This window comes from Cydia amplana, chromosome Z, assembly GCF_948474715.1.
Source record: "Cydia amplana chromosome Z, ilCydAmpl1.1, whole genome shotgun sequence".
Lineage (NCBI taxonomy): Eukaryota > Metazoa > Arthropoda > Insecta > Lepidoptera > Tortricidae > Cydia > Cydia amplana.
In genome coordinates, this window is record NC_086096.1 from 34,770,278 (window position 1) to 34,789,248 (window position 18,971).

The following is an 18,971-nucleotide window of genomic DNA, read 5'->3' on the forward strand; positions in this document are numbered from 1 at the left end:
TAATAAAAAAATAAAATGTGGACGTTTGTTGTATTGTTATATTAGGTTAGCTTATTACCCCCGTAAAATACCCGTTTTACCCCCACGGGGGTAATTACCCCCAGGTTAGGAACCACTGTCCTAAAGCATGACTGTTTAGCCGGACCGGCAAATTTTACAACGAGTATCAAGTAGGCAAGGCACATACATATAGGTACATCATTCTAGAATCGGCCAGATCCTGTGTTCAAGTAGAAATAGAGGGCATAATGCAAGGTCAGAGCATTGTCTTGTATCAGAAACGCTCACGGATGCACTAGATACGTACTGGTTACACCGGTTTGCTATTTGAGATGTAGCTTGACACATAACAGGTACTAGTACATACCAAATCTTAATGTAAAACATTACATACCTAAGATTTTTTTTGTGGTGTTATTTTATAGACTCTGACCACGCTAACTGTGCACAAACTTAGCAGTAAGAATGCTTACATGAAAACTTAAGACTCCGACTCTGAGCCTTTCCATGGTGACCACACGTGTATTATGGATGGCTTTATCACGTGATAAAGTGTCACTTTTTAACACCACGCGATTGAAAGTGACAGGCACTATCATTATCACGCTGTCATGTAGACAAATGCGACCATCATATCCGAAAGTAGGTACAGATAGGATGGCTGCGTTCTTCGTCTATCGCAGTGGTTCCTAACCTTTTCAGTCCGGTCACCCCTATGACTAACTAGGGAAACTGATTTTACCCCTCCTCCCAATAATAAAAAAATAATAAAAAAATAAAATGTGTACGTTTGTTGTATTGTTATATTAGGTTAGCTTATTACCCCCGTAAAATACCCGTTTTACCCCCACGGGGGTAATTACCCCAAGGTTAGGAACCACTGGTCTATCGTGTCATGCCTCACTCATCTTACACCTAGGTTCGTAAGGTTCGTGACGGTGACCGGCGACAGACATTATAGGCGCCACAGACAAGACATCCTACAGACTGAGCATAGTAGCGCTACCCCCTCTGCCACAAATATACGGTAGTTTTACTCCATTTTCGAGTCAAAGGTCTTTGTGTGACGTCCGTGTCTTTGAACGGACCAATCACGGCACGGGACTCGCTCACCTCGTCCCCCGCACTCCAGTATTTTTGGCAGCATCGGTTTCATGAAATAATTGCTCTAAACTCCGTCTAGAGGATTCATTCATTGTTTCCTGTTGTCACCTTTTACCTAGTTTCTAAGGGCGTAATAATTAGACATGCTATTCATTAATTTTAACATTATCTTTTCAGGTTACTTCATAATGTCACAAAGAAGGCTACTGGCTGGCGCCATTGGTAAGTTTAACATGATTAGGTGTTAGATTATAACAACAGGTATTCCAATATATATAGGTACTTAATTACAAAGACCACTTTTATCGTTAAATTTATATGTTCTTTAAAATAAATAAAGTGGATTTGTTAGCTGTACGTCTACGCAGTTCGTCCAAACAGTATTTCGTCTATTTGTTCGTTTCGCGATTCGCCAATACGCAATCAGTGTTCAAATCGAGGTTCCTCATGTATGCTAAGAATTGAAAATATGGCGGAGGATTAATAAATAAATATTTACTTAATTTAAATAACATCACGTATATATATATCTCAATAATAGGTAGTTACTTACATGATTATAGCCTACAAGTATACCTTACTTACCTGGAAAGTGGTTCAGTAATTTTTCGTTCAAAATTGGATTTGAGCAAGTCCCGGGAGAAATTCACGAGACAGGCTCCGGATCAGGAAGTATAAATATCTAAGCAAATCCGTTCCGGTGTGAATATAAACTCCTCACTAGCGCTGAAACAACCTCACTGGTTTTCCAAAAACGACCTAAAAGCAATGCTACATTAAGTTTATTATCGAATAATTGTAGAACGGGATATGCCCTTCTGAATTTACTGCTTGTAAGGGATCATTGTTGAGCCGATTATCGAATCGGTATTCTAAACATGCAACCACAAAATATATATTTTACTATTTGCTTGTTAAATCGTAGCAAGTTAGTTTTCAGTTAAATTTGCAAGTAGCTACAATGGTTGTGTAGGTTGTGCAAAATCAGCAACGTTATTATCTAGACACTCTATGTGTTCAAACAAGGTTATGTTCTTTATGCATTATAAAAGTGATTGGCGTAAAAAGTAGCTTGCAAAATGTTTGCAGTAGCAACACGAAATATGGTAGCTGTCCTTTAAAAAAGATCACCCTGCATATTTAGCTACATATGTATACTTTAGTGCTCTGAAATACACGTAAAGCATACGAGAGAAGTGTGCGGCGCCGGCACAAGAGACACTTTACATATTAAAAACTTTTGCATCATCACAAATACGGTTTTTATCCAACTCTGCATATTATTTTCATAATCTGATATATATATGCTGCATATCAGATTTTCCACTCGTATTTAGTTTGTTTATCCTTACCTTTTAATCACAGTTTTTTAAACAATGCTAACTTTTTATTCATTGTAGAAAATAAGTAGGTATAGAAAATGTTGCATAGGTACTATTTTTATTTTTCGCTATCCTTTTATTTTTCTTTTTTCGAGGATAATACAATACGACCTTATCTAACGACATTTCTTGGACAAGGACACCTTTGAAACCAATCAAATTAGATCCAAAAATAGCGTTTTGAGAAATTTATTACGATTTCTAGCAAGCTAGAAATCGTGTTAATACCTCCTTTTGGTCCTAAATGCGTGTAATCCGAGTTTACTCAATCCCAGGAGGTGGGCATAAATTTTCGTCTGACGGAAACGGACGGTTACGATTATCTATGGAGCATGCAAAGATTTTTTCAAGGCAGTACCAGAACACTTGTTTTCAAAATATTGTACGTACATACTTAGGTACATAAGTATAGGTACTTAGCGGAAATATTAAGTACCTACTTACGTTGATACTTGCTCCAGCTCAAACCTTTATTTTGAGCATTGAAGCATAGCATAAAACCGAGTGACTCTCTACCTCGGCTTTTATATGTATAATAAAACGTCATATAAACATATTTCCTTCAAGGTAGATGCGTTAATTTTAGTTCCAATGTCACCTTTATGGTTAGCTTTTATATTTCATACAACCTTAACAGAAGTGCCTTTAAAGCCGCTTAGAGACAGTTTAGTATCCTTCATAAACTGTATAAAGCAAAGATGAATTCTTTCATTTCTGAAGTCTATACTTGAGGAGTTCCGTTGTTAGGAACAAAATTGATGCTAGCTAAGATTTTGAATTTAAAATGGCACACCAAAAATCTTTTACCTCTAGATGGTGCATAAAGGTACTGTTCGGATTTAGACTACACCAGCGTTTCTGCTGCAGTATTGCAGCGCGACATTAATGTAGGGCACCATACTCGTAGATACTATCCTCCTAAGGCCCAACCATACAAAAAAAAAAATCCTAAATTTGCCACTGAAATTTGAACCTAAATTGCAGCAATTAGAGTTGATTTTGCGTTATTTGAAAATTGAACGAAACAAAGCAAAAGCGACTCTGTTCCAATTGAACATAGTTTAAATTACATCGAACTGAATAGGTACCTACTATATTTCGTAAGCCAGAAAATTCGAAGGGGACAAAAGATGTTCGAAGCATTTGTGAGCCAAGCGACCGTCCCAACAAGTAAGATAGATATAGCTCTGGAAGTACCTACTTCTTGTGTTGTATGTCCTTTGTTGTTGTTGTTTGTCCTAGGGCACTCCGGAGGTGCATATTAGGGCTTCCACAATATCATTCCACGCCTTTGTATCTTGAGCATCCGTCTTGGCCTATAAAGCTCTGTGTTTTAAAAATGCTTCTTAATGCGGGGTTTACTAGTGGTAGTCTGTGTGGAACACTTTTCGAGATTTTAAACGTTTCCTCTAAGCATGACAGTAACTCGTTTTCCCTTAAAGCCATTCTGTTACATCAAATGACGGATTTTGTCCTTTCATATGTACAGTTAGCAGCAGAAGTATTAGGAACGATTTTCCAAGAATATATACAATAACACTTACTATTTACATAAAGGATATCATTAACCGTTTCGTTGCGTGTTCCATTTTCGAAAACTTTTGGCTGTCATGGCGGCGAACAATTATTTCATGACACGATAGGTGCCATCCGCACCGAATCGGTTAAAAGAGTGATCATTTTCCTGAATACGCACGACCGGTCGTTATGAAGATCCTGGGAGGAGGTCTACCTATGTCTAGCAGTGAACGTCTTACGACTGATATGATGATGATAGGTAGGTAGGTATATATTTACCTAAACTTTCTCTGCTAATCGTACAAGAACGGTAGCATATTCATTCAGACGCGGATTTAAAGGGTCGGCTTGCGGGGAGCCTCAGCAGGGATTATCCTTTAGGTAAAGTTAACCAGATGACCACAGGGTCATTCGGACCCCTTATTGTTTTTCATGTAACTGACGACGGGACAGAGAAAATGATTCCCAGAATGCAAACCTTAAATCAATTACATTATTAATTATGTTTAGGTACCTATATAAGTACCTACTTAAAAGAAGTTTTGTTTTTGTACGAGTAAACTAAAGGATGACTTAAACCGGGCTTGGCCCGGGCCGAGGCGTCAGAGTCGTCCGACATGTCATTTTCTATGACGGCTGATCGGTGATCACGTGGTGCTTTCCATAGAAAACGAAGCGCCGGAAGCTCTGGCTCGGCCTCGGCCAGGCCTCGGCTCGGTCTAGCGTGAGTCACCTCTCGTATCGGAAACTATCAAAAACCAAAATGCATTATACGTACCGTGTTATTTGATTTATTTCGACGTATACAATATAGGTATGTATCAATAGGTATATGGAGGAGACAGTAGGAGTTATATAAAAAAAAATATATACACCGTGTTTTTTTTATTTCCGTTAATTTCAAGGGTGCATTCCTGAGCTTAAATCAAGTAACTTTCTCAAAGACACCGATAGAGATAATCAATAATTTATTTTTTTGCTATAAGGCCTCTACAAGCGTGTACACTTGCCTTACGGCCGGTTTACATATTGATTAGTGTTTAGAATGAGTTCATACATTTGCTACTAAACTTAAGTACAATCTCGGTCGATCGATGTTCGAAATGACATTGATATGTCGCAGATTTCAATTGTTTGGTTGAGTTAAATGTAATGCCCGTGTTACAACAACGCTATATGCTACATTTAATTAGTTTTTAAACATATTTTTTTTGTAAAAAAAGCAAAAAAAAATTTTTTTTTGAAAATTAACTGTCATTTAGTTCTCTTAAACGTACTTAACCATACCCCGAAGTTAACGGAATTCAATAAAAATACGGTGTATAGGTATATATTTCTTGAGGGATCTTCACTCTTCAGTATAATGTTCAGTAGAGGATTCCTCCTCCGTCTTCGCATTCAAAAGCTTTAATACATCGTCTCGTACCTCTGACTCTTGTGGAGATAGCTCTTATCACAGAAATTTAGACTTTAACTTCCAGCCAGAAAATTAGGGCTCGTTTAGACGGCGCGCGAACTCGTATACGATTTTATTTACATTGCGGACCATTGCGTTACCGCATGCGAGTTCTCGCACCGTCTAAATGAGCCCTTATATGTGAATATGCCTTAAAATGAAAACCAAAACGCATATTCATATGTTACATACTTTCACACTTTACTTTTTACTTTCATTTGTTCGAGTTAAGTATGTACACTTCCTCAGCTTCGTAAACTTGAAAAAGAGTAGGCGTGAAATGAAATGTGACATCATGAAAATCGCAATATAAAGTGTTTCTCTCGATTTCGCTTAAAATCTTAATTAGTGACGTAAATTTAACAGCCAAAACAAACTGAACAAAAAGTAATAACAATTAAAGTTATTTCCAAAGTTGTCGACCTTAGCTAATTGCATTTAGATAACGGCTCTCTATTACACATAAATAGAACTTGATTATAATTTGATATCTTGTTATGCAACAAAACCTAGTTACCTGGGTTGGAAGATCAGATCGCTTTCCTTAAAACTAGTGCCTACGCCAAATCTCGGGATTAGTTGCCAAGCGGACCCCAGGGCTCCTATGCGCCGTGTTAAAAAGCCGGGATAACGCCAGGAAGATGTAGATCCATATTGGGTTATGATTTTATCAGTTATAATATGCTATCATGTAGGTAATAAGTATTGTATGTATCTAGTCTTAGTTTTGTGCCCACTCATTTTATAAGGCACATTAATTCACCGAACTTGCGGTGTTCCAAATTACCTTGTCGCGCTCTTACTGCCGTATTCGATCGAACTTCAAGATATTCACAAGAGACGACACGTACTAGATCAGTGGTTCCTAACCTTTTCAGTCCGGTCACCCCTATGACTAACTAGGGAACCTGATTTTACCCCTCCTCCCAATGGTAATAAAAAATAAAACGTGTACGTTTGTTATATTGTTATATTAGGTTAGCTTAGGGTGAAATCACATCTGTCAGCATCGAGCCGCATTTTATGTATGAGAAATCGCTCGTTAGTATGAAGATGCGTACGCATCGGAAAGCTGAAAGCATGCGTACGCATCTTCATACTAACGAGCAATTTCTCATACATAAAATGCGGCTCGATGCTGACAGATGTGATTCCACCCTTATTACCCCCGTAAAATACCAGTTTTACCCCCACGGGGGTAAATACCCCCAGGTTAGGAACCACTGTACTAGATCCATTCTAGATACGTTATAGTTTAGATTTCAACTAGTTCTCTTTTGCAGCGCAATTCGGGCAACCAATGTCATTTTTCAAATTTGACAGGTTAGATCTTAAACATATCGTTATCGTATCTTGGCGATGTCTAAAAGATATCTAATAGATGTCTATTACAAAATCCGAATCGGGCCCTAATTCTCTTAACAATAAAGTCGCGTCAAGATCATTTCAGCAACTATTGCTGCTGACTGTACCTAGTGCGACGTTCGTAGATTGTTTGTTACTCCTTTGTCCTTCTCGTTTAGCTAGACGTACTTGCCTATATGATTTAAATAGTTAAATTATCTATTCATTCGCTTGAAAAGGGTAGAGGTACAAGGTTACAGATTAAACTAAAACTAACTACCTACAATTAAAATAATTAAAACTAAAAACTAAAAATGCATACGAAAATTTTGAGCCCTTGGTAGGGTGCCCATCATGCAGGCAGCGTTCCCGCGCTGGATTGCTATGGCCGTACTGGATTGCTATATATGGTCGTATTATTGGCGTACCTATATGATTTTTCTAACTACGAGTAATATTTACATGATTTATTTCAACATTAGTCGCAGTTAGAACCGCGAACGAGTACGGGGTGGCTGGCCCAAGATACGATGTAAAAAAATTAAATGTATTTTTTTGTTGAAAGTACGTTTTGTTTCAGTTAAATGATTAAAATGATGTAAAATGATGGTTTAAATTTTTAATTGTATTTTGTAAATAAAAGGTATATTCATAAAAAAAAATATCAACGTGATTTTTGGTCAGCCTGTGACTACATATATGTAGAAAATTATCCTAATGGTTACCTACTTTTTTTTTTATTGGGATCACGGGCCTCAGATAACAGGATAAGTATTTGTTGTATATATGGTTTCGAGCGGGTGATGGGAGTAGAAGTTAAACACCTTATGTGTGATAGTATAAGAACATTCTGAACCTTTATTCTCTAAATGCCTATTGTTTTATACACGTTAGGTTGCGCTGACACAAGCAATATGCGTTTATGTCGCAGTAAACCAAAGCGTTACTGCTAATAACTAAAAGTGGACATTCACCACATTACACCTCCCCCGAAAGTTCCTCTCACCGCCGGGGTGGCAGAAGAAAAAATTTAAACGCATGTTACTTGTTTACAATTTTTTCTGAAATCAATAAAAAAAAATATGTTAATACATTGTATAGGTAGGTATAATAAAACAGTCTTTATTCAGCTTGGTCATTATGTGTCGTATTAATGTCGTAGTCCTTGTAAAAAATATCTTTATCTTTTAATAAGAAAATATTATCTTCACTTAAAATCTCTCAAACGTTAAATATATTAATTTACTTCCTTTTCTCATAAAATATGAATCTCCTTCTTTAAAAACATTTACCTACTCTTCATCTTTAAAACATTTACTATTCAACTTTAAAACATTTAAAAACATTTGGTATTCAACTTTAAAATATTCACTCTCGCTGTTTATAGTTACGGTATCTCCCATAATTCTGATAATAAAATAAACTAATGCCGTATTAAATGTTAAGCCTTTCACGGACACCTATAAGGTCGACTATGATCAAGGACATAACTGGGTTGCGCCTCTGTGCGCACCCTTCACCTATCAATGCTATCCATAGCAATTCTTCAATAAACACCTAGGGCATGGTCACCCTTTATCAACTCTATAAAATGGCATATCAGGCCAGGCTGTACGGCTCTGCCTGTACCTAGAGACACAAATACATTAAGACAATAAGTCTCCTACAACTTTCACGGAGGATACTGTATATCACACTATGATCAAGTACGAAGGACTAGTGCTCTAGCTATAAGGTCACATTTTATAAATAAATGTGCCTAAACTCCTTAAAACTTTCAAACTTGTACCGTACTGTAAGATTTCTATAAAATAAACATTATTATTTAACTTCCAAAATTAAAAAAAATGATGTAATAAATCAAACTTTCGCTGTATATCAGGTGATCAGTCCGACACGTAGCTAAAGTATCAATCGTTACTAAGAAACAATAAAATAATTTTATTGAATTGAGTTGTTAATTATTTAATCGTTATGCGATGTATCAAATTTCATTCATCGCTTATTAAAATATTCTAACTCGCGGCAAAGTCTCGCGGCCTAGTTAAATTTTCTGTCGACGTGCGCACAACGCGTGGCACGCGCTGCAAATTGCAACATACATGATTGAGGACACTATTCGACACTTTTATATTTAATATTATATTATGACTTCTTATGAAAAATTTGTATGCTCGAAACGAAATTGAGTTTAGCGACAACCTTTAATAATTATGAACGATTTAAATATGACTGCTACTGAATTGGAAAAAAATGCTGGCTTTTAGAGAAAATTAATTAAAATCATAAATTACATGTAGGATTTACATCCTATTGCTGCGTGGCTGGCCGTCCTCGGCTTCGTCTTCGTTCGGTCCGGTGCGAGTTCGCGACCGGCATTCTTGCTGCTGCTGGCGTGGCCTGGCGAGCTGGCACCTCCATGTGGCGCTCGCTTGACGCTTCGTATGGCTGGCTCTGCTTACGACGATGTTAGTGGGCCGGGATAACCCTGGACTCCTCTTGAAATGGGCCGGGATAACCCTGGACACCTCTTGATTTGCGAGCCGGGAAACCCTGGACAACGCTCTTCGATCTTCGCTCTTCTTGATTTCTCGTGGTTTCCGATTTTTGATGTTGGTTGGTTCTTCTCAGGTTGTTTCTTGATTCTTGATAAGCTGGTTGGTTCTGACTGCGTGGATTGGTGTTGAAAAAGTGGTTCTTCTTTTTTTTCTTTTCTTGCTTGATTTTTCCTTCTTTCTTGAGTGTTAGTTCCTTGTTGGTTCACTGGTCTGGATCGCCATCAAATAACAGGATGGTGCTCGTTATATATATGGTTTCGAGCGGGTGATGGGAGTAGAAGTTAAACACCTTATGTGTGATAGTATAAGAACATTCTGAACCTTTATTCTCTAAATGCCTATTGTTTTATACACGTTAGGTTGCGCTGACACAAGCAATATGCGTTTATGTCGCAGTAAACCAAAGCGTTACTGCTAATAACTAAAAGTGGACATTCACCACATTACAGGCCTATAAATCCCGGTCTTTTGATAGGCTTGCGTGGGGATATAGATCCAACACGTAGAGGCCCTTTGGAGAGCTTTAATGTCATGTAGAACGCCTGCTGGGACCCGTTTACAGGTGCAACAATAGACACCCATGAACCGGTCTCAGCAGGCATTGGGACTATAGTAGAAAAAAAAAGTGAACAGAATACCGGTCTATGGATTGAAGTTTGGCTGGACTATGAGACTGGGCTATTGCAAAGACGTACGGACACCTGCCATAACAAGGTTTACTCAATTATTATTATGCTTGCAATATTTAAGTGACAGAGACAGTGGTTTTAATATACAGGGTATTTCCTCTAACAGGAGCGTTAAATTTAACTGTAGGCTGTACTCCTCAAACTGACCAACATTTGTTCAGCAACTTTTGAAAATAACTCATGTTCTGATTTTTATTACACTTTAAAGTTTATTTTAAGACGCAATGTATTGCAAATTTTGTTATGTTTAAAGCGTGACCGTGACAGACAAGCAACGTCAAACACACTGATGTCAGCGTACATTGAAGGCAATATTTTTTTTGTATCAAAAAGAGGAAGTCTAAAGGATTCATAATTTTTAAAAGTTGCTGAACTAATGTTGGTCAGTTTGAGAAGTAGTTGCAGGCTTTAGTTTAATTTAATGCTCCTGTTACAGGAAGCACCCTGTATATCTACGTACATATTTTTTTATATTCTCGGTAGACACACGGGCCTTAAGAAACGTTACACCTACGTTCCCATCATCGGCACATTGTAAGAGAACAATGCAATGTGAACAAATGAAGGCCTTTAGATAATTAATCTGGACAACGGCATGCGAGATGGAAGAAGGCAGAAAATAATTAAAATTATACACAATGAAGCTGCGTGTGCCATGACAATGCCGATAATTCCTTTCCGAGATGTTTTGTAATACCTATTGTGCGTTGTCATAGATACTATTTAATTTAGCATTCTGCACAAATAAATTACGTAGACTGAATTAGGTACTGATATTTGAGCTATTACCAATGATGGCCATTTAATTAACATCCTCACGGTGATAACGCCCCTCTGGCTTACTTCTGGCCCCTGGCTACCGAGTACCGACAATACGTTTTACATAAAAAAGACAATGAATTATTATATATTTCACTCAGTCAATATGCAGATTCCTGCCAAAAATGCACTAGGAAAAAACAATGAAATAATACTTCAATTGTTTTTTTTAACCTAAAGTAGGCAAATCATGTACATAATGTAATTTTTTGTTTTGCTTGGCGTATTTATGCATGAAACCGTCCTTTTGCGAGGGACGCAGTAAGTGAGAGGCTAATTCCAACATATTTAAGTATTCATTAAGTACCTAATTAAGCTGGGTCAAGGCGCACCGAGCTTCAGCACTAAGCACATTTTGTATGTTGTTTACGCAAGTTTTTATTTGCGTCCCTGTCACTCAAATCCACGTCGCAGCAGTAATGCTGCAGTTGCCATCCGAATGTCACCTTATCTTATTATTATTATTCACTCTCTCAAATAATAGTAGTTTGTGTTACAAGGGATCAAAATGAAATATTTCCGTCAAGGGCGTACATTGAATCCTGAATGAAGCGATGGATTCTAAAGTAGAATCCTAAGCGTAATGAGCGATTCAAGTGTTAACACCCAAGATGAAATAATTTTGATACCGTGTGACACATACTGCTTTTCTGATCTGATGCTTAAACAGATTATTTAAGCTAAAAAAAATAATGTGCAAAAAAATGTGTAAAATAGTGTGCTAGAACAGAAAATAGTGTTACTTTGATCCCTCCTAGCAGGGAGGAAAAGTGCCATTTTGATCCCTCCTAGCAGGGAAGAAATAGTTATTTGTACAACAAGAGATCAAAGTTTGATATTTCTTCGAGTGCTTATTTTGAATCCCGTGCAAGCGAAAGATTCTATACTAGATCTAATTTAGAATCTTGAGCGTAGTAAGGGACTCAAAAGCGCACGAGATGTAAATAACTTTGATCTCGTGTAGTTCACAAAGCTTTTCACCTCAGCAGTGAGAACATATTAGAGAACCCGAAAAATGTATTCCTTCTTCATCACTTACCTATTCACTCATGTTTTCTTAAGATATACCAACAATTAAGTTTTCACCTCAGCAGCTCGAACAAGGGTACCTTGCTACTTAAAAACAGTGAGCAAATAGCAAAGTACCCTTGTTCGAGCTGCTGAGGTGAAAAAGCTCTTTTCCGAATAGGAGGTGTGAAAATAATATTAAATACACGCTTTTCTTGCCGACTGTACATTTTATAAATATTACCGCAGATGAGGCAATCGTGAGTAGAAGTCGTATTGTTACGTACGTACTTTCTCTAAATGATGACATATGACGAAAACAAAACAATGACAGAAAGAGTTACAAAACTTTCACCTTTCGTGACATGTGCGTGGTGATGCAGGCATCAGGGGCTACAGCGAAAACCGAAAATCGCAAATTGCGGGAATCTTTCTCTTTTACTCCAATGAAGGCGTAATTCGAGTGACAGCGAAAAATGCCCGCAATTTGCGAACTTCGATTTTGCGATTTTCGCGGTTATAGCCCAGCAAATTAGAGCACAGGAAAGAGAACAGTCTTGAAATGTATGGGATCCAATACATTCTACGACTCTTCTCTTTCCGCACAGACTCTCGACATTATATTGGGTCCCACTGCTTATCTTAAAAAAAAATACTGTCATTCTCACAATGTCTTTATAACTTTCACGAACCCCCTAAAATGGCCCCCAGCATATTTCGCTTTTACTGAACACTGACGCGGTGGGCAAATTTATGTTAAAGGGCAAAGTTTTATCCTTTTACGGTAGTGTATGTGATGCACTAAGTGTCGTGTTATATTCTCCTATTCAAATAAACTTCATCTGAAGCGCGAAACTCTAAGTTCTGACATTGAATTTAGTTTGCGAGGCGCTCGAAATATTAGACTGCACAGACAATGCTGCTTTATGCAGTAGCTGAACTGGTATGATCGGCTTAAGTGTAAAGCCACTAAAGAAAAAGATCTCAGGCGGTGACCACGCATTTTTAGAAATGCAATTTACCTCTCAATTGAATGACATTTCAAATACTTGTCCAAACTTCCACTTGTATATTTTGGATTTTCACGACACGACTCTTCGCTTTCCGCGCAGACTTTACTCACTTTTTAGGGTTCCGTAGCCAAATGGCAAAAAACGGAACCCTTATAGATTCGTCATGTCTGTCTGTTTGTCTGTCCGTCTGTCCGTCTGTCTGTCTGTCCGTCCGTATGTCACAGCCACTTTTCTCCGAAACTATAAGAACTATACTGTTGAAACTTGGTAAGTAGATGTATTCTGTGAACCGCATTAAGATTTTCACACAAAAATAGAAAAAAAAACAATAATTTTTGGGGTTCCCCATACTTCGAACTGAAACTCAAAAAATTTTTTTTCATCAAACCCATACGTGTGGGGTATCTATGGATAGGTCTTCAAAAATGATATTGAGGTTTCTAATATTATTTTTTTCTAAACTGAATAGTTTGCGCGAGAGACACTTCCAAAGTGGTAAAATGTGTGTCCCCCCCCTGTAACTTCTAAAATAAGAGAATGATAAAACCAAAAAAAATATACGATGTACATTACCATGTAATCTTCCACCGAAAATTGGTTTGAACGAGATCTAGTAAGTAGTTATTTTTAATACGTCATAAATCACCTAAATACGGAACCCTTCATGGGCGAGTCCGACTCGCACTTGGCCGCTTTTTTTAACAAAAATCAATTCAAAACACATAGATACTACTTCTATTACTTTAATATTTAATAATAATAATTTGAGCCTATATACGTCCCACTGCTGGGCACAGGCCTCTCATGCGCGAGAGGGCTTGGGCTATAGTCCCCACGCTAGCCCAGTGCGGATTGGGGACTTCACATACACCTTTGAATTTCTTCGCAGATGTATGCAGGTTTCCTCACGATGTTTTCCTTCACCGAAAAGCTAGTGGTAAATGGGCTTTTTCTAAAATAAATATCGAAAACCCGATTCTTTCAAATCTGGACATTCTTGGGCTCATTCTACTCAGAATCGACAGCACTCTCCATCCTACCATTAAAAAAAGATGTCCCAAAATGTCCATTCCATTACGTCACGTTTTTAGTATGAGAAAATTTTTCACTTGTATGTAACGTGACGTAGTGGAATGTACAATTTTCATACAAAATTTTGGGACAATTTTTTTAATCATCAGGATTGAATATGCTAGTGATTCTGAGTTTAAAGAACCCAAAAACACCAGGATCTGGGAGAATCGGGTTTTCAATATTTATTTTAGAAAACGCCCAAATATCAAATGATATTTCGTACATAAGTTCCGAAAAACTCATTGCTACGAGCCAGGATTTGAACCCATTAATATTTACTACTACATTAATATTACTACTTTAATACTACTACTACTTTAATATGCTGTTTAATGCTATTTCAGCATATCATTTTAAAATGAGTGGCGGTCCAGTGGCCTTTATAAAGGACAAATAAAAATCTTTTATTAAATAAGCCTAGGTTCCAAATACAAACACCAAATTAAAGCCGTAGTGTATCCGTTCTGAATGATAATACTCTTGTTCTATGGTGACATTATTAAGAGTATAATAATACTATGGAGTTGGTACTGTTATGCACTTGTACCTGTGCGTAATTCTGTTTAAGGCAGGATTCTAGGAAGCGAATGTAGCGTGTAACGCCTCTGGAGGTGTGCTGTCGAGGTTTAAGGTCAGACTGACACCTCCTGTTAGGTTGCACGTAAATGTTCTATAGACATATGATAAAGTAAATGGATGACTCACGCTAGACCGGACTGGGCCCGGGCCGAGGCGTTCGAGATGTCATTTTCTATGACGGCTGATCGGCGTGGTGCTTTCCATAGAAAACGAAGCGCCGGAAGCTCCGGCCCGGCCACGGTACGCTAACATCTCGCTCTCTTTTTAATATGCGAGTATAGGTACCTACGGTGATCACGTGGTGCTTTCCATAGAAAACGAAGCGCCGGAAGCTCTGGCCCGGCCACGGTACGCTAACATCTCGCTCGCACTATAGGTACCTACGAGCGAAATGTATAGAAAGTAAGCTACGTTCTCGATAGCGTTTATTTATGTCAGTGCCAAACTGGTGGTAGCCACAACGGGGTACAATGGGGTTACACCCCCAACCCGGACGTAGGCGTTGGCATGCTCGACGTAATATCATAAAACATGAATATTTATTATCAAAAGTGTCGTAGCAATTTTCCAATAATCAATACTGTGACTTCAGTAAAGGGTTGTGGTTCCAGCCCTGTAACTGAATAACGTTGATTGCTGCTTTAACAGGGTGGCCCAAAAACATATAGGAATATTTTTCTTACTTACCCGTCTTTTACAAACTCCTAAAGTTATTAAGGCGATGTAATAATTTCAGCTTCTTCTCGCACGAGCGTGAGCTAGACCAGCGGTTCTCAATCTTTTTTTTGACGGAACCCTTTTGGAAAGCGAAATACTTGATGGAATCCTACAATACGGTGGCGGCATAGTAAAATTTTTCGAGGCGACTAAAGCATAGTGTTCTAAATTCTTGCGGAACCCCTGCAGGGGTGGGCCCCGGGCAAGCACATCCATCATTGCACATCGCGGATGTCATTGTTACGATTTGTAATTGTAAGTTAGTTGTATACATTTAATTAGGTAAGACATCACATATTTTTTTCTTTATATGTTTTAGTTTTATTTACTTAATATTATATTAGTTTTAATTTTTTAAGTAGTTTTATTTTAATGTTAGTTTAGTTTTAATATGTTTAGTTTATAGTTCGTTTGGTGTTTATCGTTAAATTTGTATCTGGTGTCAGTGAATACCTTTACAATGGCGTTCTTTCGTGCAGTATGGAATAGGCAACGTACAAATCCCAGCAGGTAGACATTTGATCCTCAAAGGAAATCATTAGAGAGCGCAGTTTGCGACTGTAGAACGCCAGCGAATTGGAATTGCTGTAACTAGATGGCATAACATGTACCATTCATACTACTATCCAATACAAATAATACAATACTATGGTCCTATTGACAACATTCAACATACCAAAGGCTTTTCATGTACCTAGTACCGCAAGGCAAGGCAAGGCCATAGACTAGGAATCCTCTAGACTGAGTTTAGAGCAATTATTTCATGAAACCGATGCTGCCAAAAATACGGGGGTGCGGGGGGACGAGGTAAGCGAATCCCGTGCTGTGATTGGTCCGTTCAAAGACACAGACCAATCACGGCACGGGATTGACTCGAAGATGGAGTAAAACTACCGTATAAGTGGCAGAGGGGGTAGCGTTACTATGCTCAGTCTAGAGGATTCCTTAGTCTATGGGCAAGGCAATGCAATCTCGGAATATGTGGAAAACGTTATACACCTACAACCTACGGTAGGTTTACATTTAGATAAAGTGATTTAGGTACTAGAAATGGAATCCGTATTGATTTTAATACGGATAAATAGTTTCGGTTGTTTTAGTTGTGTTAATCAAATTTTTAAATCGGAATCGGATCGGCTCGGATCTGCCACTGGACAACTCAAGTTTGTGAGGGAGGTCCCTCACAATTTTCCCCATCCCAAAACGTTTGAAGTTCGTCAATGTACGATCGTCATCTTGGCTTAGCCCCCTGGTCCAAAAGTGCCAAAAGAACTAGCGGCGTTGCCGCGTTGTACCGCATGCGAGCCTACCGCCAACATTGAAAAATCGAAATTTGTTAATTACCTCTTTCGCTTTTGCCAACTCGAGCGATAGAGAGGTAGATAATGTTTTTCTGAATGGGGATCATGAGTTGTTGTAGATAGGTACATGGTTCCAAGAACGTGACGAGCGTGAAAATATCGTGTTCTGATTTACATACTCGTATAACAAGGAATCAGAGTTACTGGAATCCTTATCGATACGATTTGACCTATTTTACAAGTTTATGTTTGGTTCGTCCAGTTTGTTGGTCTTGCATGTTAGTTTACGTCTAGTATTAGAAGTTAAATTGGAACCATTTCCTGGCATTCGGCGAAGCTCATTTTAGAATATTATATAAATACTGGCTTCTGCCCACGACTTTTCCTCTAGAAATGATAAAAACTACCCTACGTCCTTCCCCGGGCCTCAAATTATCTCAATACCAAATTTCAGTTTAAAAGTTAGTGTAAAGTTACTTTTACATGCAGGCCGTAGGTATGCTTGTTTGCCACCGACGTGGTATAAAATAAAGTCACACTTGTTATTAAACAAAAACCAATACTTGACTACAAAATGTCTAAAAATATGTACCTACTTATTTACTTAAAAAATCACCACGTGTGTCGGGACGGGAAGTCCTGCCAAAGATTGCATAATTTGCATCTTGCGTCCAATATGTCCCTCATACACGCAGCGCTTTATCCCCTTTCACGGGGAAACCACTTAACGATGGACTAATCGGATTGGGCCGGCACCATGGAAAATCGATGGAAAGTGGCCACCGGTGTAGGTACAAATTGGCGGTTTACTCGGAATTAGGGCTTGCAAATATTCGAAACTTTCAGATATTCGAATATTCGACTTTTTCTGACGACGTATTCGAATATTCGAATAATTATTCGAATATTATAAAAAATAAGAAAAGGGACGAGAAATCGGTTTATTATCGTTTAATTCAAAAGCTTTTTTCACATATTGCTAAAACTAAGGATATTTGGCAGAAATCCAATTAATTGACTAGATTTTATCATCCTACTATTTATAATCTTATAAAGGCATCTGCCCTCATTTATAAAAACAAGTAAAACGCCAAAATTAGACGTACCTATTTAATATTTCTAGATAAAACTTATTATAAATGCGTCGTTGCGTGAAATAATATAACTTTAACCATCCAAACACAAGATATTTTTTTTAGTAGGTAATTATTTTCCGATTTAAATTAACTTGTAATCACTCTGAGGCCTGTAAAAAGGCCTTTAATTTCATTGTATTTTGAATCTTTATTGACTTTATTTGTTTTGGCAAGTTATCACTCCTAATGGTCGGCTAATTATATAATATTGGATTATTTAAGGGAAAAAGTTAGTTGAGGACTGGGTGGATTATTCGTCAGCTAAAGGTGCATGTAGGGTTTGCAATCCGGATCCGGAATGTATGAAATTATCCGGATCTGGATCCGGATCCGCGGATCTTCCCATACATTTCGGATCCGTCGTGCAATCTCTAGGTGCATGGTTAGATTACCAAGTTGGGCAGGTTTGGTATGATTAAATTTAAGAATTGCGATAAGGGGCAAGGTTTAGACTTCAAAAATTCGCTTAACGTACGCTTGTACTGAATAAACAGAATGACCCTTTAACTTAAAACTTACGCACCATAAAAATAACATACTTTTTGATTTCATTTTCTTTTAAATTGAGTTAGGTTTAACTGTATTCACGAAGTCTATCGAGAGGAATATACTAAAAATATTATTTCCTTCATATTTGGGTACCTACCGTTCCTCATTCACTGTAAATACCCGTAAAACACACAGAAACTGTAACTACAGCGGATGACATAGATTATTTTATAGTAATAAAAAATATTCGAATATTCGAAACCTGTGCGGCCGAATATTCGAATATCAAAACAGGTCGAATATTCGACAAATTCGAATATTCGAATTGCAAGCCCTACTCGGAATAGACAAGAGCGGTGTGCGAATTTTAAAAACCTTTCCATTCGATACGAATTATTGATTGAAATTGCTCAACACATTGATATAAACTTTCAATTACACAGTCATACATAATTTGCGGCGAAAATATAAATACATATATTGGAAATTAAATGAATGATTCGATATGCATCAACACGACCGCCTCGTAAAGTTGAACGCCTGTTCGAACATAACTTAAGAGTTTTACATAAACAGTAGAATACAACATAACTTCACAACTTTCCATCTTATCGCACGTCGGTTGCCTAATAAAGCTAGATGCACTATTGCACTCAAGTTACTAATAACTTTGTTACTTAATCATAACTTTTTGTTTTCCGCTTACTGCTCCTATACTAGCTACTTTAAATTAGGAATTAGTAGGGCACTCAAGGTCTTTAATACATTGCGTATTATTACATTA

The 18,971-nt window shown here is 37.7% G+C and overlaps 1 protein-coding gene across 1 annotated transcript in view; it reads left to right on the forward strand.

Annotated features, from left to right (window-relative positions):
- Nucleotides 1–1,281: 1,281 nt before the first annotated feature.
- LOC134661234 (protein obstructor-E-like) overlaps nucleotides 1,282–18,971 on the forward strand; it is a 29,123-nt gene continuing 11,433 nt past the window's right edge. Inside the window, exon 1 of the mRNA XM_063517218.1 lies at nucleotides 1,282–1,326. Coding sequence (XP_063373288.1) covers nucleotides 1,293–1,326 — 34 coding nt within the window. The 5' untranslated portion in view covers nucleotides 1,282–1,292. The remainder of the gene's footprint in view (nucleotides 1,327–18,971) is intronic.